The sequence below is a fragment of the Eutrigla gurnardus genome, assembly GCF_963514095.1.
Source record: "Eutrigla gurnardus genome assembly, chromosome: 23".
NCBI classification, from domain to species: domain Eukaryota; kingdom Metazoa; phylum Chordata; class Actinopteri; order Perciformes; family Triglidae; genus Eutrigla; species Eutrigla gurnardus.
This window is the reverse complement of record NC_139934.1, coordinates 13,973,547-13,996,460: the sequence shown is the minus strand read 5'-3', so window position 1 is coordinate 13,996,460 and position 22,914 is coordinate 13,973,547. Positions and strand designations below refer to the sequence as shown.

Genomic DNA, 22,914 nt, shown 5'->3' with positions numbered 1-22,914 from the left:
GTGTGTGAGTTGGCCGCCTGACAACAAGTGGTTATCCGCCGAGAACTATTTCACAGCACCGCGGAGAGGCAGCTGCTGACTTGTGAGTCCCGTCACTGTGTTTTAGTGTCAAAGTAATGACTGACACAACCACGTTTATCCTCTAAGAGAAGAAAAACACACAGCCGGCTCGTCCGTTGCGGTGTTTTTTTTTGCGGTGCGTCGCGTGTAATTAGTTGATTCGCATCACCCGGTCGAATCTGCAGGGAAACCCGGCCACAAGTCGCCAGGTGGACGGCGACAAAAGGCTCCGCGTCTCAACTCTTCAGCAACTCGCCTCAACTTCGCCGCATCCGTCCCAACATGTACAGCATGATGGAGCACGAGCTGAAGCCGACCGGCCAGCCCCCCTCTCACCAGACGTCCCAGGGGATGTCGCCGGTCACCGGCAACATGACCGGGGGCATGGGCGGCAATGGCAACTCTCACCCGGGCTCCAAGACGGCCTGCGCGCCCGGAGTGGACCCCATGGATAAAGTGAAGCGGCCCATGAACGCCTTCATGGTCTGGTCCAGGGGACAGAGGCGCAAGATGGCCCAAGAAAACCCCAAAATGCACAACTCCGAGATCAGCAAGCGGCTGGGAGCCGAGTGGAAGCTGCTGACCGACGCCGAGAAGCGGCCTTTCATCGACGAGGCCAAGCGGCTCCGGGCGGTCCACATGAAGGAGTACCCCGACTACAAGTACAAGCCACGCCGCAAGACCAAGCCCCTGCTCAAGAAGGACACCCAGGTGGGCAAGTACCCGCTATCGGCGGGGAACCTGCTGGCGGCGGCGCAAGGCCAAGGTGGCAGTCCGAGGATGGACAGCTACGGCTGGGGCCCCACCGGGGGGTACGCCGGCATGCAGGGCGAGGCGCTCGGCTACACGCAGCAGCTCCACCGGTACGACCTGTCAGCCCTCCAGTACCCACCTGCTATGACGGCAGCGCAGACGTACATGAACGGAGCCAATTCGTACAGGTGAGTCGGGTGTTTTGCATGAGAACGTGACCAGATTACAAAACGTGTATTTAATGATGGCACCTGCTGGAGAAACTAATCCGCGCCTATACGTGTGAGTCGGGTGTAATTTCCCTATTATTTAACATTTTTCAGTAATTTCACAGGCTAATTGTGTAATTATTTGAAAAAGAAGATGATGATGATTAATAATCTCAGAAAGCCGTTAAACCAGGTCCCCCAACGCGCCCTGGAGGCCGGATCCACCTGCGTCACTCAGTCTGGCGCTTTAAAAAAGCAATAAATCAAAGTTACATTAAAATGTACCAGTACGAGTCACTACAGTCAACACACAAGACCTGATGACGTCCTCATTTAAAATAATGTATAAAATCACGTGATCTCTTTTTAAATGATAACCAGTGGAGGAGAGAGAGGTGCGTCTTCTACATTTTCAAATAGTGTTAGAGCATGCGCAGAAGAGGCGTTTACAATATGCATTATGTATTTCTATTGAGCTTTTTATCATTTGCTCTGTCTGAACACACTTCTAGTCCCTGCTTCCCATTTACAGTCTATACATGTACGCCTCCTAGATAAGAGTGAATTATCTGACATAAACCAAAGTGGGGAGAAACGGTTACACGTGCACGCCTTAATTGTGTTTAACAACGTCTTCATGGAGTCTGAATGACTGTTAAAATACAGGAGGGAGTAAGAACGGGCTGAGTGATGAGGAACGGTCGATCTGGAGACTGCAGCTGATGTTAATGCAGCACTTAAAAACTGAGCCTTTAATCAGGTGGAAGTGGGGAGAGAGAGGGTGAGGGAGAGAGGGTGAGAGAGCGCATTCAGTGCCATTGAGTCACTGAGGAACTCTGCCTACGTTGGAACAACAGGCTTCAGTCTGCTGCCTACTTGTTATGCGCGTGACGCTCGGCTCTGGGCTGGGTCCTGCCTGGAATGTTGATCAGGATGACTTGACGGTAGGAAGGGCCGCTCTGTGTGTGGTCCTCTACCCACAATCCCCTATTCCCGCTACCATTGTCCCAGTTTACACTCCTGGGTCTTTGCCTCCTGCCTTTATAGGTCCCACGCCCCCCCCCCCAAAAAAAAGTACAAAGTCTGAACACTTTGGATGGATGGTTGATAGAAATCTATTCCAGTATCAGATCATTTGACTGGTGACTCAACGGCAGCGTTAACATGTCAGACATCTTTCTTCTCCAGCAGGTGAATCCTTCTTTTTTTTTTTTTTTTTTTTAAAGTTTCCCTGAAAGATGTTTTGATTAGCGGTTTGCTCGGTTGTCAGAACCTTCGAGTCGTGTCGAAAGCCAAACTTGTTGATGCCTGTCCCACCGTCCCGTCCGGTTTTAAACAACACCCAGTAACACGCCATCGTTTTCACACCATAAATTGGTCGAGACACTCAAAAATGTAGTTTTTAAGTTGTATAGCAAAAAAATAGAATGGGGGGGAAATATTCTCAAATAGTTTATCTCCAATTAACTATTAAACTTCTGTAGCATTTAATGGAAGTAGACCCAATGAGCTTTATTAGATGACTCATCACCATGACTTGTGCTGCACTCTCATTCTCCTCCATTATGTCTCCTGGCGGTCTGATCTTTCTAAATCCATTAGTATTCAGGTGTACCTGGTATGTCCCAAGCCTCAGGGTCTCATCAGGATTACAGTGGCAGTACAGCAGCTCTAATGTCCTCTAACCCCACATTGGTTTATGTTGCATCAAAAGACCAATGACGTGACGGTGATCAAGAGGCATCGCTTCCTTTCTAAGCCTTCTCTCGTAGCTCTTGGACCAGAGAAAAGCTTAGTTAAGTTAGTGAAAGCATGAAGGAGCACAGAAGACTGAAAGTTGTACTCGAGTAGACGCAGCTTTCCTCAACCTCCCTGAAAATCAAACGCTCTCAGTAGAGTTTGTTTTTCCTCAGTTCTTTAGTTTTAATGTTGCTGATTTGGGACGGTGGTTGTCGTCTTTAGGATCTACATATTTTGACGTTTGTTTTTGACCGTACAGCTGGAGATATTGTGCAGTACTCTGTTTAGACATGTAAATGTAACTGCTCTATACTGCTCTAACTCGTATGGTCGTCCCCCCCCACAGCCCCATGTCCTACAGCAGCAGCCCCCAGCAGCCGAGCCCCGTCATGTCCATGGTGAAAGCAGAACCGGTGTCCCACTCGCCTCCGACGGGCACACCGAACCACCACCGGGGCCCTTTGCAGGGCGACCTCAGGGACATGATCAGCATGTACATCCCCGGACCGGGAGGGGACGCCGGCGACCCCACGGCAGCACAGCGGGGCTACACCAGCGTCCAGCAGCACTACCTCACTGGAACCGTCCCGCTCACACACATCTAGGACTGGCAGTGGGGGGGTGGGGCGGCGGACCGAGTGGGAGGACCAGAAATGCTCCGGACGCACAGCTGGCTGGACGGGAGACGGACGTCGGGTGTGGGGGACTTTAGACTGGCAAAGCAAAGAGCATTCAGTAGTCACACAAGTGGCGACTTCATTTTTATTCATTGATGAGCTGTTTTTCTACCTCTTTGGTGCCACATCAGTTAAGATAAATGCCAACCACACCCACCACCACCAGCAGCAGCAGCACCACCCTGCCCGTACAGAGCGCAGCCCCCTCCCTGCCCCACCACCCTCCAGCAGACTTCTCTCCATGAAGGACTGCAGTGAAGACGGGGGTCCACGTCTGTTTATTGTGTACATATAAGGACATGTTACTTCTGTCTTTTTTTTTTTTTGTCTTCTAGTCTTTTTTTTTTATTTTAGAACTTATCCATAAAAAGTCAAAAGACTCCTTTTTTAATTCCACTCTAAAACACTTGTGACAACGGCACTCGTGACAGTTCCACCATACCCAGTCAGTGCCGGGGGACTGGGCCGGTTAGCCGGGTCGGTCCTCCAGGGAGCCAGTCCCCGCTGTCTCCAACCACAGCACAGACTAAATGAGCTGGCAACCTGGTCGGGGATCACAGTCTCTCAGCTGGTGACGGACAAATCACCGAGCTGAAGCGCTCTGGTTGTTATTTGTTGTCCCGATGTGTGAGCGGAGCTGGAGAACAGCCGGGAGCCGGCGGTGGGCATAATGGGAAGGAAATGCACAACTTGAATGACAGAGCTTTTTTTTTTCTTTTTTTAAATGAACTCTTTGTGCCTTGGCTTTGGTTAAGTGCTCTTTTATTTTTCTGTTTGAACTGAAATCTTGTTGGATGACATGGGTGGGAAAAACCCCACCTGTTGGGACAATCAGCACTGCATCCACAGGACACACACACACCGGCTTCTATGATCTGTGGTGTCGCTGTAGAACGTAGAACCAGGCCGGTTCTCGATCCTACATTTCAGTCAGGTCCAGCGTCCTCGGTCACCACCGCTGTACTCAGTCTGGGCCGAGGTGACGCTGTTTTTCTTTGATGGCTGTATGAGTTTTATTTGCTATGATTAGTTTGTAGATGTTAATCTTTCAGACGTAAATGTTCAGACGCGTTGTGCCGGCAGCACCCTGAGTCGCTCTGTGTATTCATCGTCACTCTGCTCTAGGCAAGAGTTATATTGATTTATAGGCTTTTTCAGTACGTGAATGAAATTTAATATGAAATGCTACATTTCAGTTGTTTTATTCCAAAATAGCAGATTAAAACTTGCAGGTTTATGTCTTCCACCAAGTAAACTGGATCGACGAAAAGGCCTTCCAGGCATGTTTCTTTTGTTTTGTTAACAACCTGTCAATTGTTTGTGTTTTTACTACCAGTAAAGAGAATGTATCAAAGTCAGTTCAATCTCCAGGAAACGTTTTCAGGGTTTCTATCCTACGATAAAATAACAAGTGCTTTTAATCCTGGGTCTCTCAAAGTACTGTTAATGATCTATGTGTCTGTCTAGCCTGCTGTCTGCTTACTAGTGCTGCTATGGACCTAAAGGGAACGTTTTATTTTCAACCTACAGAAGAGAAAAAAACTGTGAATATTGAATGTGGTAGATTATTCCGACAGTTTAACATTTGAAGCATTCCATTACTAACTCGACATGCACTGGAAACAGATGCCTTACTTATTATTATTTTTGGAAAAAGGGAGAGCAGTTTAATTAAAGTAATGCGTGAATGTTTACATTGTTACCCAAGTGTTTTAACTTTTATACTGACTTGTATCTCTATTTTTAGAATGAATTCTCTTGTATGTAAATGCTGCCATAGATACTGTATGTAGCATTTCATGTAAATAATGTATACATTTTTAGGCTCTTATACTAAGAGTCTTGATTCCTTTTTGATTAAAAAAACTTTGTTATGGCATTCATGACAATATTAATAAAAAGTACAAATTCTTTTTTTCATCAACGATGTCACGTCAACTGTGTATTTTTAGTCCAACAGCATTTTATGATGAAGAATTGAGATAAAATACATATTTCACATAACCAAAACATTCAGTGGCCACTTTATTAGGTCTACTTTTACAAAAGATACAGATGTGACCTTTTAAAGGTTATAATGCTCAATTTGGCCAAAAGAACAAATCCATTCTCAAGGTCCACTTACTAGATTTGACAGAAGCTATCACAGTCTTCATCAGCTGATTTGAGGTGTTCATTTAAATTTATAGGTGGACTATAAAGACAACAGTCCCCACTAACCATGACGTCATTAATAAAAGCATTAAACAGTGTCTCAACTGAACATAACATTAGTGTAAAGGCTAATAAAGGTGCCACTGAGGGGAAGTAGTGCCTTAGTAACATTAGAGGACCTGACCAGTGTTATTGTCAGTTTTATCCCCTTAAAAGCATGTTGTCTGCTTTTATATATAAACAGCTGACCATTTTACAAATGTGAGCTTCAAATCTTAAACATTGTTTTTGTAGCATTGAAAAATTCCCACATGATGAAAAACAATTATAAATCGTTTCGGACACATAACGTGTAAATGATGCAGTGAACACCACATCTGCAAAAGTTTTCGTTAAAATGTGATTATCTGTGGATATGCAGATTTATTCTAAAATAATAAAGCTTGGTGTTGAAAACACTTTTAATGTCCCTCAAATGAATGGAAATCAATGACAAACTGAAATAGGAAACTACAGTTTACATAAATTTAAAACTCAGTCTTTCTTTCATTTCTTTCTGTCATTCTTAAACACACCAGAATGATTATCAACATTGGCCAGACATACACATGATTTCTGTGCTTCCAGTTATCCCGTTATTGTGTTTATTATAATCCCCCCTTTATTGAAGCCGTGGCCTGATAATCACAGATGAACTGGAAAAGCTGGTTATCTGCGTGTCACCAGATGAATTTCGGTGTTTCTCAGCTGTTGCTTCAAAACATGACCTCATCCATCCCAATCATTAGAGAAAGTAAGAATGGCATACCAGCCATCAGCACCGACCTCTCCCCGCTCCCACAGCGTCCTCCCGGGCGGAGCCGTCACTCCGGCCGGGGCCGCGCGCACTAAAGCCCGGGACAAAAGTGAACATTAGTGGGAGAACATGGGTGTCTTGCCGGGGCGGGAAGATGTGATGGGTGAGGGTGAATGGGGGCCGGCAGCAGTCTATAGTGCCTGGGATGATTTAAAGCTCGATTATTTACTTTCTTATCTTTACCCCCTTTTAAAATTCACTTTCTCCGTCCCCCCGCCCCCTCCTCCCCCGTCTCTCCACAGAGAAAGCGGGTGGATGGCCCGTTCGTAATTGGCCGTGTCGGAGGCGCATTGTCCGCGGCTTTTCAGGCCGCAGGTGCATATAGTAAAGCCGGAGTCTCCGCTCCTCCCCCGGGCGTCTTTGTTCCCTCTCCCCGCTTCCCCCACTCCCCCGCCGGGCAGAAAATTAGGGCTGCTTTTTGGGGGCTTCGTCCTCTGGCTTAACCCTTTCACCGACCGCCGCCTTTCTCATGGAAATGGGAGAGAACCCCGCACCGGCTAATCGGTCACTGAGGGGAGGGGAGAGGGGGGCGAGGAGGGGGGAGAGGAGGCGAGGGCACCAGGATCAACCGGAGGAGAGAACAGATGCAGAGGGGGGTCGGCGAAAAACCATGTAGCTTCTCAAACTTTATCTGAATGTGATTGAATTTCACAGGTGATGGTGATATGGTAGATTTGAGCTCATTGTTTATGTGTGCAAGAGATTCATAGAGATGCAAATTATACTCAAATCATAGGAACTTTTATTTATATTCCTTCCTGGACCCCCTGAACCCGTGTCTGGAACTTCCTGAGTCTTTCAAGCACCCCTTGAACCCCATTAAGAACCTTTAGAAACTATCTGAAGAACTCATGGAACGACATAGACACAAAGTAGGGTTCTTCAAAAAGTTATTTTCTTAACGATATAAACCAAATCTGTAATTAGAAGCTGGGAAATCTGAGCAAAGACCCCTGGGTGATCCCACTTAATTTGAATGCTGTGAATCGTTTCCCCCTCTCTCCTCACATTCTTAGTAAGCATGGGAATATGTCGAACCTTCTCAATAAGCAAAAGTTAGAATAGCACCTTTTAACCTCGTTTGGTGAACAGCAGGTTGAATTTGGCAAAGTACCAAAGGAGCATTTCTCGCCGTGTAACTAGCGGAAGCTTGAGCATATATGTGGGTTGTTTTGGCTGCGGTCCATGGGTGGGGAGGGATGGGGTGAGGAGCGGAGTGGGTGGAGAAGGGGGAGGAGGGAGTGTCAATGGAAAGGATTTTCTGGTCCAATACATCCCATCACTTAGCAACAAGCAGTGAGGCTTCAACAAGTGGTTGCCATGGATCTGCCGAGAGTGACTTAAAAGTCTCCACAAAGAGCTGTGGTCAGGCTGTGTGTGTGTGTGTGTGTGTGGGAGAGAGAGAGAGAATCAGGTGGTGGTTACCAACAGAGTTTTTTTTTTTTTTTTTAAGTGTGAATCGGCATTTACTGGTGACACACACAATCTAGTCATAACCTCCATGTTTTTGCAGCGATTGTATTTGAATCCCAGCTCGTCTCCTGCGACGGTAATTTATGCTCGCTCGCTGGCAGGTCAAGCTCTCATTCACTGGCTGCCGTTGTCTCTTTCTTCAATGAACATTCCTACAAGTAAGAGGAGGAATTAGGAATTATATCAGCACAAAAAGACAGGAATGAGTTTGGCAACACTGCTCCAGGAAACCAGCACTTCAAAAGCAGTCATGGAAACACGGCCTGGGTTTTTAATGTATGGTACCTGCTGCATTCCTGCAGCAGCACGGACACAACTCTTATCTGCTTGCATAGCAGGGCAAACAGTCGTCCTATGCAGGCAGAGACAGGAGAGGATTAGGGCCGCGAGAAACACGGATTTAAGTACTCAGTCAGAAATCTGACTTATTTGAAAAAAATCTATCAAAATTAATTTTAAGATGCTCATGTGGAGCTGAGCATACACACACATTTGTATTTTATTCTCTTCTTTACTTGCTGAGTCCTTCCTCTCACCACTGATGTGATGTACTGCACTCAGTAACATCCGGTTCTGAAGTGAAGCCAAAGCTAAAGTGCCTTAAACTTGCATTCTCCCTACTGGCCTTCAGGGGGCGACTCCTCTGGTTGCAAAAAGAAGTCTTGTCTCGTCTACTTCTCTCTTGATGTATTATCTCAGTAAACATTGAAAACATGAATTTATGGTCTCAATAGTTTCAAGTCTTCTTCAATCCAGCATGATGTTCATTTAGTACATTATGGTCCATTTAGAGTCCACCAGACCAGAAAGCAGGGGATGCTTTAGGGGTGGGGCTACCTGCTAACTGACAGGTTGCTAACGTGACCTCGCTACCATCGTTACCGTCGCTACCACTGCTCCCAATACTATGTCCACTTCTTATATACAGTCTATGCTTCTGTACAATTACACAAACCAGAAACAAACCAAATGCAATCCATTGGTTTTGTTCACAGGGAGCTAATTGCCCTTTTTTTGTTTCCTCAACCTAATGTTTGTTTGTGTTGGTGTGTTGGTGTGTTGGTGTGGGCACAAATTATACCTCCAGTTGAAATAAATTAGTTGAAAGTCGTGCTGATCGACACGAACAAAATGACAATTTCACAAACTGCCGTGAGACTGTGTTGTTCATTCGGTGGTGAAGAAAGTCTGCTGGGTTTGAGAGCAGAGAAGTATCTTCTGGCCTTCATGACAGTTAAAGGATAGGTTCGTTGTTAAAACAAGTCCAGTGCCGGTAACTGGTTTTACTTCCTGTAATCATTCCTCTTGTTCATACTGATGGGAAAAAGATTCACAGTGCTTGTTACGTGCAAAATGACATTCCAAAGTTAATCTGATGTTTAAACGAAGCCTCAGCAGTCTGAGATAATAATAATAATAATAATAATAATAATAATAATGATAATAATAATAATAATACACGTAATTGTAAAGCACCTTTCATGCAAGAAAGTAGAACAAAGTGCTTTACAATAAGGAAAATAAAATACACTTGATGAACATCATGCTGGATTGAAGAAGACTTGAAACTAAAGATGGAGAACATAAACTCAGGTTTACAATGTTTAAAATTAAATGCAATCAGACTTCTTTTTGCAACCAGAGGAGTTGCCCCCTGATGGCCAGCAGAGAGAATGCAACTTTAAGACACAGCTTTGTCCTCACTTTTCAGACCCGGAGGTTGCAGCCTGTAGAAGACAAAATAGAAAATATTTTACCTCCAGTGATCTTTCTAGCAGACAGCACCCTGGTGTCTGAGGCTATAAATAAACAGAAGCTACTTTTCCTGACTGACACAGATTTCTCAGCTACCTCAGTATGTCTTCCCTTACCGTGGGATTTATCGGTGCTGGGCATAACCCAAAGTGTCCCAGAGTTAGACAAATTCAGTGAGTATCTTCCAAATTTACAGCCTCTTTAGTACAAAAAACCCACAAAGAGTATTTGTGGCTACGTGATTAGAGCTAGGGTGTATGAAAGAGTCAAAGAGTGGCTAGCTGATTCTAAATGTGTTACTTATTTGAATGAAGTATTAATATAAATTAATCCAATTCAAACATGGTGGTAACCATAAACCCTAATAACACCCTAGTTGAACTGAAGGATTTCCCCTGATTCCGGTCTTTGTGCAGACACGCGGATAGACTCGCCCACGCACACCTTTCCTCCACAGGTGGTTGGTCGGGCTGCGCTGTTGTTCGCTGGCACGCAGGTGAATGGGTGCGTGAATAGCTGCCGTTCTGGCAGCTTGCCACTTCGGTTGCGATGAGCGTCACCCTGAACAGGAGATCTACTGCATTTTTTTGAGCGTGAAGCCGGTGGCATGCGATGGCTGGGAGGGCACGCACACGCACAGAGCGAGGCCGGGGAACGCTCAAGCTGCGATAAGGATCATTGTTTTGTCTGGAAACAGCAGAAGTCACTTCCTCCATGAGAAGTATGTGCAAACGACAATCTTTAAAAAAAAAAAAAAGATATATATAGAGCCTATATTTCGTTGGAGCAGGCCGTCACCCACAGAAAAAAACCTGTTTGAGTAATCATCAGTTCAGTAAAGATAACACACTTCAGGGTTGCAGGATTCAGAAATGTGAGCCTTTGGAATCAGATGGACCACCATGATGGCCAGCAGGGCTGTCAGCAGATACAGGCCGCCTGCCACTAATAGAGGGAACTGTTTGCTAAGCCGTGAAAGACTTGACTGACAGGTAACCCTAATGATGTGTGTGTGTGCAGAAGGTGGGGAGAGGCACTCCCTGAGGTGAAGAGAAGGTGGATCTGTGAGAGGAGTGACCCGGTAAAGCGACGGCAGAGCTTCTTTTTTTCTGTTTTTTTGTGTACAGAAAGATTTAACCAAATATAATTAATTTGATCACGATGTTTGCTACGTTCATAGGACGGAGACAAATAGAATGAGTATATAGAATAGGCAAACATGCTGCCTGGGATCGAACCGCCGGATGGAAAATGACTCCCTCTCTGAGCCACAGCCGCCCTGGTTGGTAAATGGACCGGCACTTAGATGGAGTTTTTCAGGTTCTGCAGGATGTTGAGGTGTCTTACATCATCATTTTCCATCCAGCTCAAAGGCTAGTCAAACTTTTCACCCCAAATCCTCACAGATTGCTTCTCCATTGTCACTAAAGCAGATGCCCCTCAGCTATGAGTAAACCTGTCAACACATCGTCTGGTTCTGTGACAGTAATAAGTAAATATCACTAAAACGACAGATATTAAAAATCTGGTTGCTACCGATGGCAACTAAAGGCTAAGAATCACTGCAATGCACTGCACACGGCTGAGCTGCCCTGTGTTATTTTGTGGCTGCATACTGTGCATAAATACAAGTAGACCATTATTACTAAAGTTACAACAAATGAAATCACCACATCATCCAGACTTTTATTGGCTAGTTTTTCATGCTAGGCATGCTTCCGTGGGACAAAAACAGCTCTGGCACAGTGTTTTAAAATGACGTAGCTACTTTTAAACAATTAAAAATGTTTTCCAAAAGATATTGAAGAAACATGGTTTTCATATTTCATCTGTTTTAATTTATTCAACAAACCTTATGTTACAGGCTATTTACTAAAACAGTACATTTCTTATTTTAAATTAAAACTCACTCATATAATCATTAATAATGCAATAAACAATGACTAAGCACCTATTTTTTTGGCTGTAGCTGGGTGCCGCTATCAGGTCAGAGCAACAGGCCCTCAAAATGTCACGCACACCCCTGTTGCCCATGGCAACCCTTACTGTTTAGGCCTGGAGTAGTTTAATGAATGTAAAGCACCTTCCAGTAGATAGCAGGGCGTTGTATGACTGGTTCAACTGGACCAGCAGTGGAAAAGTAACAGGCTGCCACCTTAAACCCAGGTTAAATCTTCAGGGATATACTTTACTTTTTAATTAAAGTTTTGTAGTTTATATGAAGTTATTCTTCAACACTCCGGAGGGAGATATTGTAGGCCTACTTCACACGTTACTGACAGTTTTCAGATTTGACCTAAACATATACAGTTTATGATAAGTTCATACAATACAAGATAGATTAAAGATTAAGTTTCTGATCTTGTTGGCTTGTAACAAAAAAATACAACTTTTTAGATGTTAGCTGTTCCAAAGGATATTATTCTTTGTAACCCTCTCAATTAAATAACTGCTGCAGTTTCCAAGATGTAAAATAATCTGATATTTCATTACAGAAAAAGAAACACTAATATACATAATGTTATAATAAGAACAATAATATGAATAGATATAATATTCAATAAAAAAACAGTATATATACACTATATATTGTTTTGTTTTGAGTTCTCTGGCACAAGAATGTTCCTCGAGATCATCGAAGTTCCGTCTCATCTTGTCTAACATTATAACAATTTGTCAGGGATAATCAATAACAAATTTCACATTGAGGTTTTCTGTACGAACACAATAAGAGTCGTTAAAGACGAGCTGAAACCGGTTTCCTCGAGTATCTATCGCATCAGAAGTATTTCCCGGTGAAACAGGATCAGCAGGCGTGACGTTGGGAGGAACGTCTTTCCACAGCCGTCATTGCACATTGATTGATGGATGGATGCCACGATATAATTGGCTGAAATCGGTTCATGTAAGCATGAGTCATGTAGTTTCCCACAGAGAAACTTTTGGGGGCATTTTTTGCTGAAAAATACCACGAAATACATTTTTTTTTTGACATTCTTACGTCATATGTTGTTTAATAGGTGAACAATGACTGAGATATGATTTAGAATGGTTGAAAATGCATTTTTCTTTTCAGCTCGACTTTAAATAAGACACTAAAATGCTTTCTCAGACATAGCGGACACATTTGCTTCTTCCCAGTTCATAAAGTGAATATTTCTCCTCAGATTTCTGTCAGCAGATGGAGGTAAATATTCGTTCATCACACACACACACACACACACACACACACACACACACACACACACACACACACACACACACACTGCCATAACAAAGCACCATTAAAAGTGAAGAAGGGGGCCAAAGGGGAAGCAAGAAAGCAACAGGTTTTATGGGAAATGTGGTCCCTAAGTGGAGAAGCATAGCGTTAAGAGTTTTAATATATTTGATATATTGTATCACCATTCAGAGGGTAAACTACTCACACAGAAGTTAACTAGTGTAATAATAGCACAATGGATGGAGGCTGAAAGAAGTTGTCAGTCCGTCAGTCTGTCAGTCTGTACGGTTGGTTATCTCCACCACAGAAACACCCTGCGTTTCTAGATGCTCCGATAAACAGATGTTTACCTCATTCAGCCACGAAGCCTCATGAGCAGATGAAAGGAGCGTCGGCACACTTCATCTTCATCAGTGTTTCCATTCTCCTCCACTCCACCCCCTTCACTCCATTCAGCTTTGTAGATAGTCTGAGATCAACATGCGGCTTGTTGTTGATGATGATGATAGGAGCGACCCACACATAATCCGATTACAGGTGAGATAAAGATTTAAAGACAAACACCAGTGACTCATTGTTTTTAAAAAGTTACGCACAAAACTTCTAATAAAGATTCTTTAGGTGGATATCATTGTTCTGGTCCTATTTTAGATGCCTCATAGCTCACCTGCAGCTAAAACCAGCCCCGGCAAGGCTTCAGCCGAGTCAGGACAGAGCGGCGGTGGAGTTGTGAGACCAGTCTGGATCTGAGGAGGGCCGGGGGACCTCCCAAGATGAATAGTGGCAGGTGATCGCGCCCAACAAACACACCAATCTGCACCATCTCTGCTCCACAATCAGATATGAGCCAGCCTTGCGGCTACTCACCCCTCACCCCATCCTCCTCATTAAAATCGCTTTCCCTTTCTTTGCTTTTTCACAAAAAAAAAAAAACGCCGTTGTTGATCCCAGGCAGCCAACCTGCTCCGTCCCACCGCTGAACTCTGGTACGCACCGGTGACGACGGGGAACAAACGGCTGTTCAACACTACGTTAAACCGTTTTTATGGGGTTTTACTGGGAGTATTGGTATGTTTATGGAGATTATGCACTTAGTCATGTGTGTGCGTGTATGTGTGAATGTGCATCTATGTGTCTGTCTGCAGCGTATCTCACGTACTGCTGGTCTCCTCAGCCTAATATACTGGATGTTGTGGTCTGGACTATGCTCCAGCACCTCTTGTGGCTTCAGTGATTCACACTTTTAGAATTTTAGACACAATATGGAAAAAAAAGAAGAACAATAAAAAAAGAACACGCTGGATTGCCATGTCTCTACATTTTGTTCCTGTACTATTCTCAGTGTGGTAGTTCTTATCCTATCGTTGGCTTGTAGACCGTCCATTTCTCCTAGAAGACATAGGCTATGTATCTTCATTGATTCCTCCCTCCTCGGTCGATCAACTACAAAAGTCATTTCTGGCAATCAGCGAGGCTGAAAACACGCCAGTCTGTTGCAGGCCACATACAGACTATTGTAGTGACTCAAAAACTGACATCCGTACAAAAGTTTAAAGTTGGGCACGATATGACATTTTGACATTTTGAGTTTTCTTCCATTTTTTTTGTTGTAAAGTTCACATCGAAGGGAAAAGCTTAAGCTTTAAAATGAGTGGTGCAGTGAAGCAGAGTGAGGTGTTGTGAACGTATCCAGGTAGTCCAGCCAAACTCCCACCTTAGCTCCGCCCCCTGCCCAGGTGCAGTATAAAAGGCCTCAGCTGGCTTGACCGTTTCTCAATATGCGTTCTTCTCTGTACTTCTGTTCTTGTGGACTTGAGAAACGTCATCAGCGTCGGACCGAGTACTGTTACAATTCAAAGTTCGCATCTGGCCAAGTACGGTCAAATACCCCGGATGTGTTCTTGCCCCGCCCATTTCACCGAGGATGCATCGGAGGAGACTTGTGTGGACTTTGGGCAGTTACGTATCCCAGAATGCATTTCAATAAAGCAATGGCGGAGGAGAAGACGCACAATTGTTAACGTTAGAAGTTTTGAAATTCTACTGTTTTGGGGTGAATAAATGTTTTTATGTATTTGTGCGGGAATGTCATTTTTACAACTTCAAATCGGTGCTGTGGGTGATTTATTACTGTAGCACGTAGTTTTTATTCCGACGTTTTCGCCGCTAACGGCTATCACGGCTAGCTACCTCGCTAGCCGCTAGCAAGTTGGCCCGGGCACTTAGCATTACTGCTACCCCGCTGATGACTGCCTTGTCCCGGCGTGACCCTCTGAAATCTGACGCTGGTCTTGTATGATTGTAGTGTGGTAAAGCAATGCTGTTTTCTGTGCGTCTAAAAGGCAGACTTTGGTCTCTGAACGAAACCCTTTAGGCTGTGATATCGGACTAATCGGTCCATTTTAAGGGAGGGTTTTTATATTTTTATACAACTATAACGTTATACTAAAGCGTTTTGTCGTGTTTACGTAATCCGCCCGTATTCCCGGTTGTTCCCAAACATTTATATTCATATTTGTATAAAAAGAAAACATCATATTATATCCTCATATAATATATAATAAAATATACAAATGAAACGGAGTTGTTTTTTATAGTGTTTATTTTATTTTAACCAGTGAAAATAACCGGAAGTTGAACGCCGTCAACCGGCAAAAACGATGACGTCATCAAGTACGTTCCTGTTCCAAATGCAGAAAAACACCGTTCTCCCGTCCTCCCGTACCCCGGGAGTTCGTTCTTCCAACTGAACTCCGCAAGTCTAGACTCCCGGAGTTCACGAGTTCGAACTTGGCGTACTGGGTATTGAGAAACGGCCGCGCGCCTCTTGCTGGGCCCTGGTGGTGGTTGATTGCTCCACCTGCTGCTGTTCTGTTTTGCTTTGTTTTAGGTTAGGTTTGCTTTTTTCTTTCTGATTAAGTTTGTTAACTGGGAATACATTTTTAATCTTTGCGTGTGTGTTTTGAGGTTGTTTAATTATCAATTGGGTTGTTGGTTTTTCGTTCACTTTTGATTTTCTTTGTTTCAGCAAGTGTGTTTTCTTTTCTTGGTCTTCTGGGTGGGAGGCTAGGCACCGTGGTGGACCCTTACTCCTCTTGAATTCAAGTTGGCACTGGGGCTCTTTTAGTGCATGTTTTAATGTTTGTAGTGTCCTCCAGAGTAGTGGGGTGCTGGTTCTTTCCAGTAGTCATCCCTATTAAGGCCCCAGCCCACTGATTTTAGTTTATTACACTCATTTCATTAATGTTTTAGTATCGACTTCTTTTTGATTGGGTTCTATTGATAAAATGTATTTTTGTACTGTTTGAAGTCCCTTCCAGTTTTCCTGTTTCCTTTACATATTATTAATAAAATAAAACATTCATTCTATGTTCACCATCTCTGCCTCATCAGTCTCTACTCTGTGCCCTTGATTACATTTGGTATTCATTTGGTGCGAGCCCCCAGGTGGCGTTGTTGGCCCCTAAGTTAGTTCCTTCCCTCAGTTATCTTTATTTCCCCCATCATTTACTTTTAACCACTCTGACCTTTGCCACACTGGCATGCACATATCATTTAGACTCCTGAGTGAGAGAAACGAACGATTGGAAAGTGAGCTGAGTCAAATCAAATCAGCTCATTGGATGCTCTTAAACTGTGAGGTGCAGCAGATAGCTGAACATCATGATACTGCATATGTGATTAAATGAAGAACATAGTGAGTGGTGGTGGGAAGAAAGACGGTGTCTGAGTCGGATCCCCAGCAACAGCAAGAGCAGCCTCTGCTGTTCCAAGTCGTAATTACATTAAACCTGCAGAGAGGGGAGCGGTGAAGGGGACTCTTTTAATTTGGAGGGGAACGGACCGGGACGGAGAGGGAAGGAGACAAGTCCTCAAGTGAGATGAAAAGACCTTCCTTCTCCTGTGACATCCCTCATTGTGCCCACGACCGGTCTGATTAGCGTGACCGGAGACATCTGAACCCACAGCACCCTCAACCAAAGGCCCGCTGAGTGACGGACCAGCACCAGGTACGAGTCCCGCCTTGTCAGGGGTGACAAGTCAAGCCGTGGACACGGCGGCCGGTGAGCGACGTGTGAATGCGTCCGCTGACGTTACCGTCCAATCGTCTCCTCACACCGTGGAAAACACAGTGTGATGGCCACTGTTAACCAGTTGGATTCTTTCTCCAGCAGCTTTGGCTGCGGGGGCCCCGTTCCCCCCACCATCAACCATGTGACACCCCCCCCCCCCCCCCCCCCACTGTCCCTCCTCCTCTAACTATTCCCTCCTTCAGCCCCATACCTGTTCTATACGCACCTGTACAAGCAGGACTGTACTAGCATGTTACATTTAATATACTGTATAATACTGTATATACAGTATATGGTATGGCATGTCAGAAAAAGAAAAAAAAGAAGTAAATTATGTAGAAAAGAAGGCAGGAAAACGGCAAAGATAAGTATGATGGAAAATGCCATTAAAAAGTTTTGTCGAATAAAGCCATGAAAGTATAGTATAAAAAATATATATATAAATATATAAAAATATAAAAGGGCATAGTAGGCCTATAGTATGTCAAACATTTTAAAAAAGTAATACAATCACTTTTTCAAAAAAAGTCATAAAATTATAGTATAGTATGCAAAATAAAAAAAAAAGCAAAGTACATTGTTATGCGCTCCCTCTTCTTGTGTTAATATTAATAATACTCCATTAGGACCTCAGGCTGTTTCTGAACCCTGATTGGCTGATTGAAGCCCAAGCTGCACCATGTTGGCCTGATGAGGCCTCAGCTTATAAAGAGAGCTCTGCCCTCCTAGTCTGGTTCTCTCTTCCCTCTCAGACTGTTGTTTTCGTTTGTTTCATTGCATAATTTTCTTTATGTAGTTTTCATTTTCATTTCATCTAACTTTGTTTGGGAAGGATGGGCTGGCATTACTGTTTTCGTGGCTTTGTTTCAAGTTTACTTCATCATTTATGTAGTTTAGAGTCTCCGGTCCGACGGCCCATTGTGTGGTTGGCCAGAGCATCCGTTATTCTTATTTTCACCAGCCCATCTGACCCTTTGGTTGTCCAGGTTTAGTCCTTTCTGTTGGGAAACAAATCATTTTTGCATTTGAACCTGGTTTTGTTCTTGGCCTTTGTGGCATTTTGACTCGGTGCCGTAACATACATAAAATGTAATTAATAAGTTGGAAAAAGTCGAACACCTATCTTTCAAACACTCATCAAGTGAATGCATCATCAACGAGCTCAATCCAAATACATTTTCATGAGCACTGAATTATTTGCCAAAGGTCAACAATCAAGATGAGTGGAAGAATTTAGCACTGACAGAATGATTTCTTTAATTGAATGGGTTCAACTGAAACTGGTATCGATCCTATAGACAACAGAATCCATCTACACAAATGAGACGTGGCATCAGTAGTAGTGATATTTGGGGATCGATGCTCCGACCTCAGGAAAACAATCCTGCATCCCTTGTAGACGGAACATACTACATCATACAAATTGATTCATCATATACCCATTTTCGGAGCCACCTTTTAGTTAGTGTCTTGTGCAAGTTTTATTTTGACCACAAGGGTGCAGCACCTTTTTCTTTTGTTTGGTTGACACCCTGCAGCCCAGCTGCCTGATATGAGTGGTGATTAGTTTGAGTTGGATGGTGGTCTAAAAACAAAACCTTTTAGTCACCTGATGGTGGTTTGAGGACGAACTTTACCGACAGCCAGATCCACATCACCTACATGGTCATTTTTCTGTTTGTTAATAACCTTTTTTGTTGCAATAAATGGGAGCATCACCCAAAGAGACAAACCTTGCCTTATTTTTACTTTTCTTTTTTCCTCTGAACTCGAGTAAAGTTCCTCCTCAAGCCACCATCAGGTGACTAATACGTTTTTCATTTTTAACACCCATGATGTTATAAACATTCAGGCCCGCTGTGCTAATGGATTTAAAAAAACTACACAAAAACATAACCTTCTGTGATCCGACGATGTTTGGAACTCGTTTAGCTCCTCTGACCTCAGTAGTAGTTTACCGACATGCGTGCATTACTTATTATATTATACGTATCTTGGCTCGGTGCAGCATCAACATCGAACATGTTACGTAATGACTCATCACAGAGCGGTTTAGAGGAAGGTGTCTCCGGGAAACATGAGCAGCATCAGGAAACTTTATTGACTTTGTAAAACTCTCTTTTGGTAATTGTCATACGTGTCATGAATAAGTGGAAATGTTCTTCATGCTGTACACATTTTGAAATGTAACCGTTCATGGAGGCATCAATGTCAGCCCATAAAACCTCCTCTCACACAGAATGGACCTTACAATTATAGGGGCTCATGTTTATGTTAAATGATGAAATAAATCATTCTTTACATGCATCCAAGAGCGAAACACAAAAATAACCGTGATGATTAGACAGTAATCGGAGGCGCTACACAAAAATCTCCAAACATTTGAACACACCAGCGCCACTGTGAAGAGGATCAAGAGGAATGTAGTGAGTTTCCTGCAGTCTGGACCCAGCAGCCTCGCTCACAGCTAAACACCAGCAACAGAACCAGCTAATAAAGATCAGAATCATGAAGCCAGCGGGTCCACATGGAAGGTCTGCTCAAGTCAAGTGTCCAGCAGATTCAATGCCCCCACACTTCTCAGTGCTTACATTCATTTCACCTGTTACAGTTTTGTAGACACCTCTTTGAGAAAGTCAGATATGGAAAGAAAGTGTTGCTCTATGATTGAAGATTAGCGACTGTCCTCTGCCTACTCCCTCTTCTTTTTGCTTCCCGGGGAGCTGTTCCAGTAGTAGAGAACCTGCAGAGCGATGATGCCGTTACAGGAGGAAGATATGATGTAGGTGAGGGCCATCAGCTGGTCTCCAGTTTCCTGTGGGAAGACGACATGACTCAGAACAATCCATGCGTGTAACTGACGTGTCAACGCGGACTGATGAGGTCATTACAGATGGAAACACACAGGCGTCCTGTTACCTGTAGTGAGGTTAAGATGCGGGCGAGGGATCCAGCAAACAGCAGGAAGACGGAGACGGCAGACAGCTGGCCGGTGTGACCGTTACGGAAGTTAGCGACCGCCTGGATCAGCTGAGACAAACACATGGGGTCACTTTCTCCTGGCGTTTTTGCACATCTACTTACTGTATTTTACTATACAATACATCTGTAACATTGAAACTGATTCCATGGGAACTGTTAACACTGATGAAAACGTCTCGAACATGAGTCAAACATGGTCAAAAAAGTATAGTAATAAACACAAATATGACATTGATTCTATTCCTATGAATGCATTAGACTGGTGGTGTTCGGCCTACCCTGCCGATGATGATGGCTGGCATGTTGGAGGCCTGCAAGAAGGTAACCACTGACATGGGAGTGACCGGAGACAGCAGGAGGACCAGCAGGCCGAAATACACAACCATAAACACGAGGCCTGGCAGAGAAGAAACAAACAATGATCTGAGTTTAGAGGATCTGGTTTGGACTCAATCTGGCTTTGGTTCACAGATTCACATTGGCTGAGTTGTATCCAGTTTAGACCAGTCGGCAATCAAAATGGACAAATCACACCGATCACCAACGCACTCTTTAGTTTACTTAAAAATGCACCATGTTGTCTGGTCGTCTGATAATACAGGCGGTGGCTTCTGTCCATATCTACTCCACAACTCTTCAGTACACAGATGCTGAAGTCAGTTCTGTCCTTAAACAGTGTGTGAATGCGGTCGTACCTCTGCTGGTTCTTCCGTTATAGTGCTGAATGAGGAAGCCGATGACGACGGTCTGCAGCATGAGGAACAGAGCTTCGCCCCAGGCACTGATGAAACATCCACCACCACGTTACTACATGTGTTACTACATGTGTTACTACATGTGTTACTCAACATATCACACAGAAAAGGTGGAGAACTTCAGCTTAATCAACATACAGTTTGTTTGATTTAGGGTTTTCCTGCCTCTTTAAGAGTTTTAAGCATGTTTTTTTGGTCGGGATAATGTGTTGTGAAATGTTCATATCATCCCGTGTCTACTTCGGAGTTGATGTGAATATGGATATATATATATATTTATATATATATATAACCTGAAAGGGAACTTGTTCGCGATACTGTAGGCCATCGTTCCTGTGATGGCCAGCAGCTCCAGCAGCACAGTCTGGAAGCTGAGCCCCTCAGCGCTCTTTGCTCCCATCAGCTTGAGGATCTGAGGCAGCTTCACTGTGAACAAGGAGAGAATTACAAAGATGAATTACACATTTAAAACTGATGCTGATTAGCATTAAACATGATTATAATAAGAATACATTGTGTAAACATTAAGGTTGCTCCGTTATCTGCTGATATTTGGTCTTGATAATTTGACACACACACACACACACACACACACACACACACACACACACACACACACACACACACACACTTACCCATCACGGATCCCAGGATGATGCCGATCCCCAGACCTTTGCTCAGTACAATCTTCAGACATGGTACTGCAACAAAATAGAAAAAAAGAAAGATTAGCTGGTGTGTGTACTTAGACCACATCAAAGTACACACACACACACACACACACACATTAAATCAGTGACACTGCAATTTAAATAATGTTACTTAATCATGAAGAATTTGTACATTTGTTTGGGACTATTTTCAGCGGTGGATGAATCCACGTGTGGCGCTCTAGTGAGTATTTGGGAGAGCAGGACGGTCCAGGAACTAGTCTGTGTCATACGGTGGTTTAAATAAGTCTGATAAGTCACCGTGGACTCAGTGAGGCTGAGCTTCACCTAAACCATTGTTACAGCCAAGCTGCCAAACTTTGTTGCTGTGAACAAGAGTCGGTTGGGCCGTGAGTGTAAAGTCTTTGTCAAATATTGACACAGGATACACTAAGTTGCGTAATTAAAATCTGAGGTAATATCCATTTCCGTCAGTATTCAAGTTAACGTGTGCTTTTAAATGTTGTGCTGCTTGATACTGTGCTGCATGTTAAACATAGTTTTCAGCACCACTTATATGAAGAAAAGTATTTTCAAGCCCATCTCATGATATTGTTTTGCAAAGTTTTGCATCCATGAATTTGTTAAACAAAACCTCCCTTCCAAAACAACCCGGAGCTGTATAGTCAGTCAATAACTTCAGCAAACATGGAAAAAGCTTTTTAAATATATTTTCATTTTCATTCGTTTATTGAAAATATATACTAACATACTAACATATGTACATTTAAAATATATACTCAAAAAAATTATTGTAACAATCCAGTGGAAGAATATTTTACAAATTAATTCATTGGAAAAAAACAGAAATGCAATTGAGCATACTATTATTACAACAAGGATATATTAATGGTATACTGCTTATATGTTAACAAGATACAATATATGTTTAATTTACTTTTAAGCATGTGTATTAGTACACACATGACCAGGTGTACTAAGTATACTTGAAGTTGTCCAATTTTAGCAGATAAAAGTACACTAAATACACTTTGTTTTCAAATGAATTCATCTTAAATACATTTACTACAACATTAGATGTTCCAACACTGTACACTGATGATTCGTGTCTGCAAGTACACTGAAGTACTAGCATTTAATATACATAGTATATTTACTTTTAACCGGGGCAGCTTGCTTAATTGCTGGCAAATTAATTTAATTCATATATTCATATTTAACATTTTGCGTTCATACAACTAAAAGCCTCTCTGTTTTTCTGAAGTTTCGTCCACATCTCGTCGAGGTGACAGCAGTTGATGACGTTCCGCCATAATGTGTTTTAGGTCACCGAGCTCGCGACATTGAACCATAACGAGCCACTCACCGTCCAGAAGGTTGAAGTTGAGGAAGAACTCGTCGTAACATGATTCTGGCATGAAATACGTCAGCAGGAGTCCTTTAAACGGATCCATAAAGGACGAGCGCTCAATCAAAACAGCTCCCTCCGCCATTATGGAGATTATTGTGACGTTGACGTCCAGTGTGTAACAC

General features: G+C 43.4%; 3 protein-coding genes across 3 annotated transcripts in view; 2 read left to right on the top strand and 1 right to left on the bottom strand.

Annotated features, from left to right (window-relative positions):
- sox19b (SRY-box transcription factor 19b) lies at positions 1 to 5,363 on the top strand. The gene is made up of 2 exons (XM_084002660.1): positions 1 to 1,001; positions 3,109 to 5,363. Exons 1-2 carry the CDS (start codon positions 343 to 345, stop codon positions 3,365 to 3,367), a joined length of 918 nt encoding a protein of 305 aa, XP_083858786.1. The 5' UTR covers positions 1 to 342; the 3' UTR covers positions 3,368 to 5,363.
- Positions 5,364 to 13,147: 7,784 nt separating this feature from the next.
- Positions 13,148 to 22,914, top strand: part of vgf (VGF nerve growth factor inducible) — a 150,876-nt gene continuing 141,109 nt past the window's right edge. Inside the window, exon 1 of the mRNA XM_084002888.1 lies at positions 13,148 to 13,155. The gene's annotated coding sequence lies outside the window, so the exon portion shown is untranslated. The remainder of the gene's footprint in view (positions 13,156 to 22,914) is intronic.
- Positions 19,056 to 22,887, bottom strand: mpdu1b (mannose-P-dolichol utilization defect 1b). Its single transcript, XM_084002946.1, has 7 exons — positions 22,748 to 22,887; positions 21,346 to 21,411; positions 21,004 to 21,136; positions 20,651 to 20,736; positions 20,234 to 20,352; positions 19,893 to 20,003; positions 19,056 to 19,788 (listed from the first exon to the last, which is right to left on the bottom strand). The coding sequence occupies exons 1-7, from the start codon at positions 22,872 to 22,874 to the stop codon at positions 19,666 to 19,668; spliced, it is 765 nt and encodes a 254-aa protein (XP_083859072.1). The 5' UTR covers positions 22,875 to 22,887; the 3' UTR covers positions 19,056 to 19,665.

Coding starts and splice junctions, on each gene's coding strand:
- mpdu1b (XM_084002946.1), bottom strand. CDS start 22,874: ATGGCGGAGGGAGCTGTTTTGATTGAGCGCTCGTCCTTTATGGATCCG. Junction 20,353..20,650: donor TAACGGAAGAACCAGCAGAG/GTACGACCGCAT, acceptor CTTCTCTGCCAG/GCCTCGTGTTTATGGTTGTG. Junction 19,789..19,892: donor GCATCTTAACCTCACTACAG/GTAACAGGACGC, acceptor GTCTTCCCACAG/GAAACTGGAGACCAGCTGAT.
- sox19b (XM_084002660.1), top strand. CDS start 343: ATGTACAGCATGATGGAGCACGAGCTGAAGCCGACCGGCCAGCCCCCC. Junction 1,002..3,108: donor AACGGAGCCAATTCGTACAG/GTGAGTCGGGTG, acceptor CCCCCCCCACAG/CCCCATGTCCTACAGCAGCA.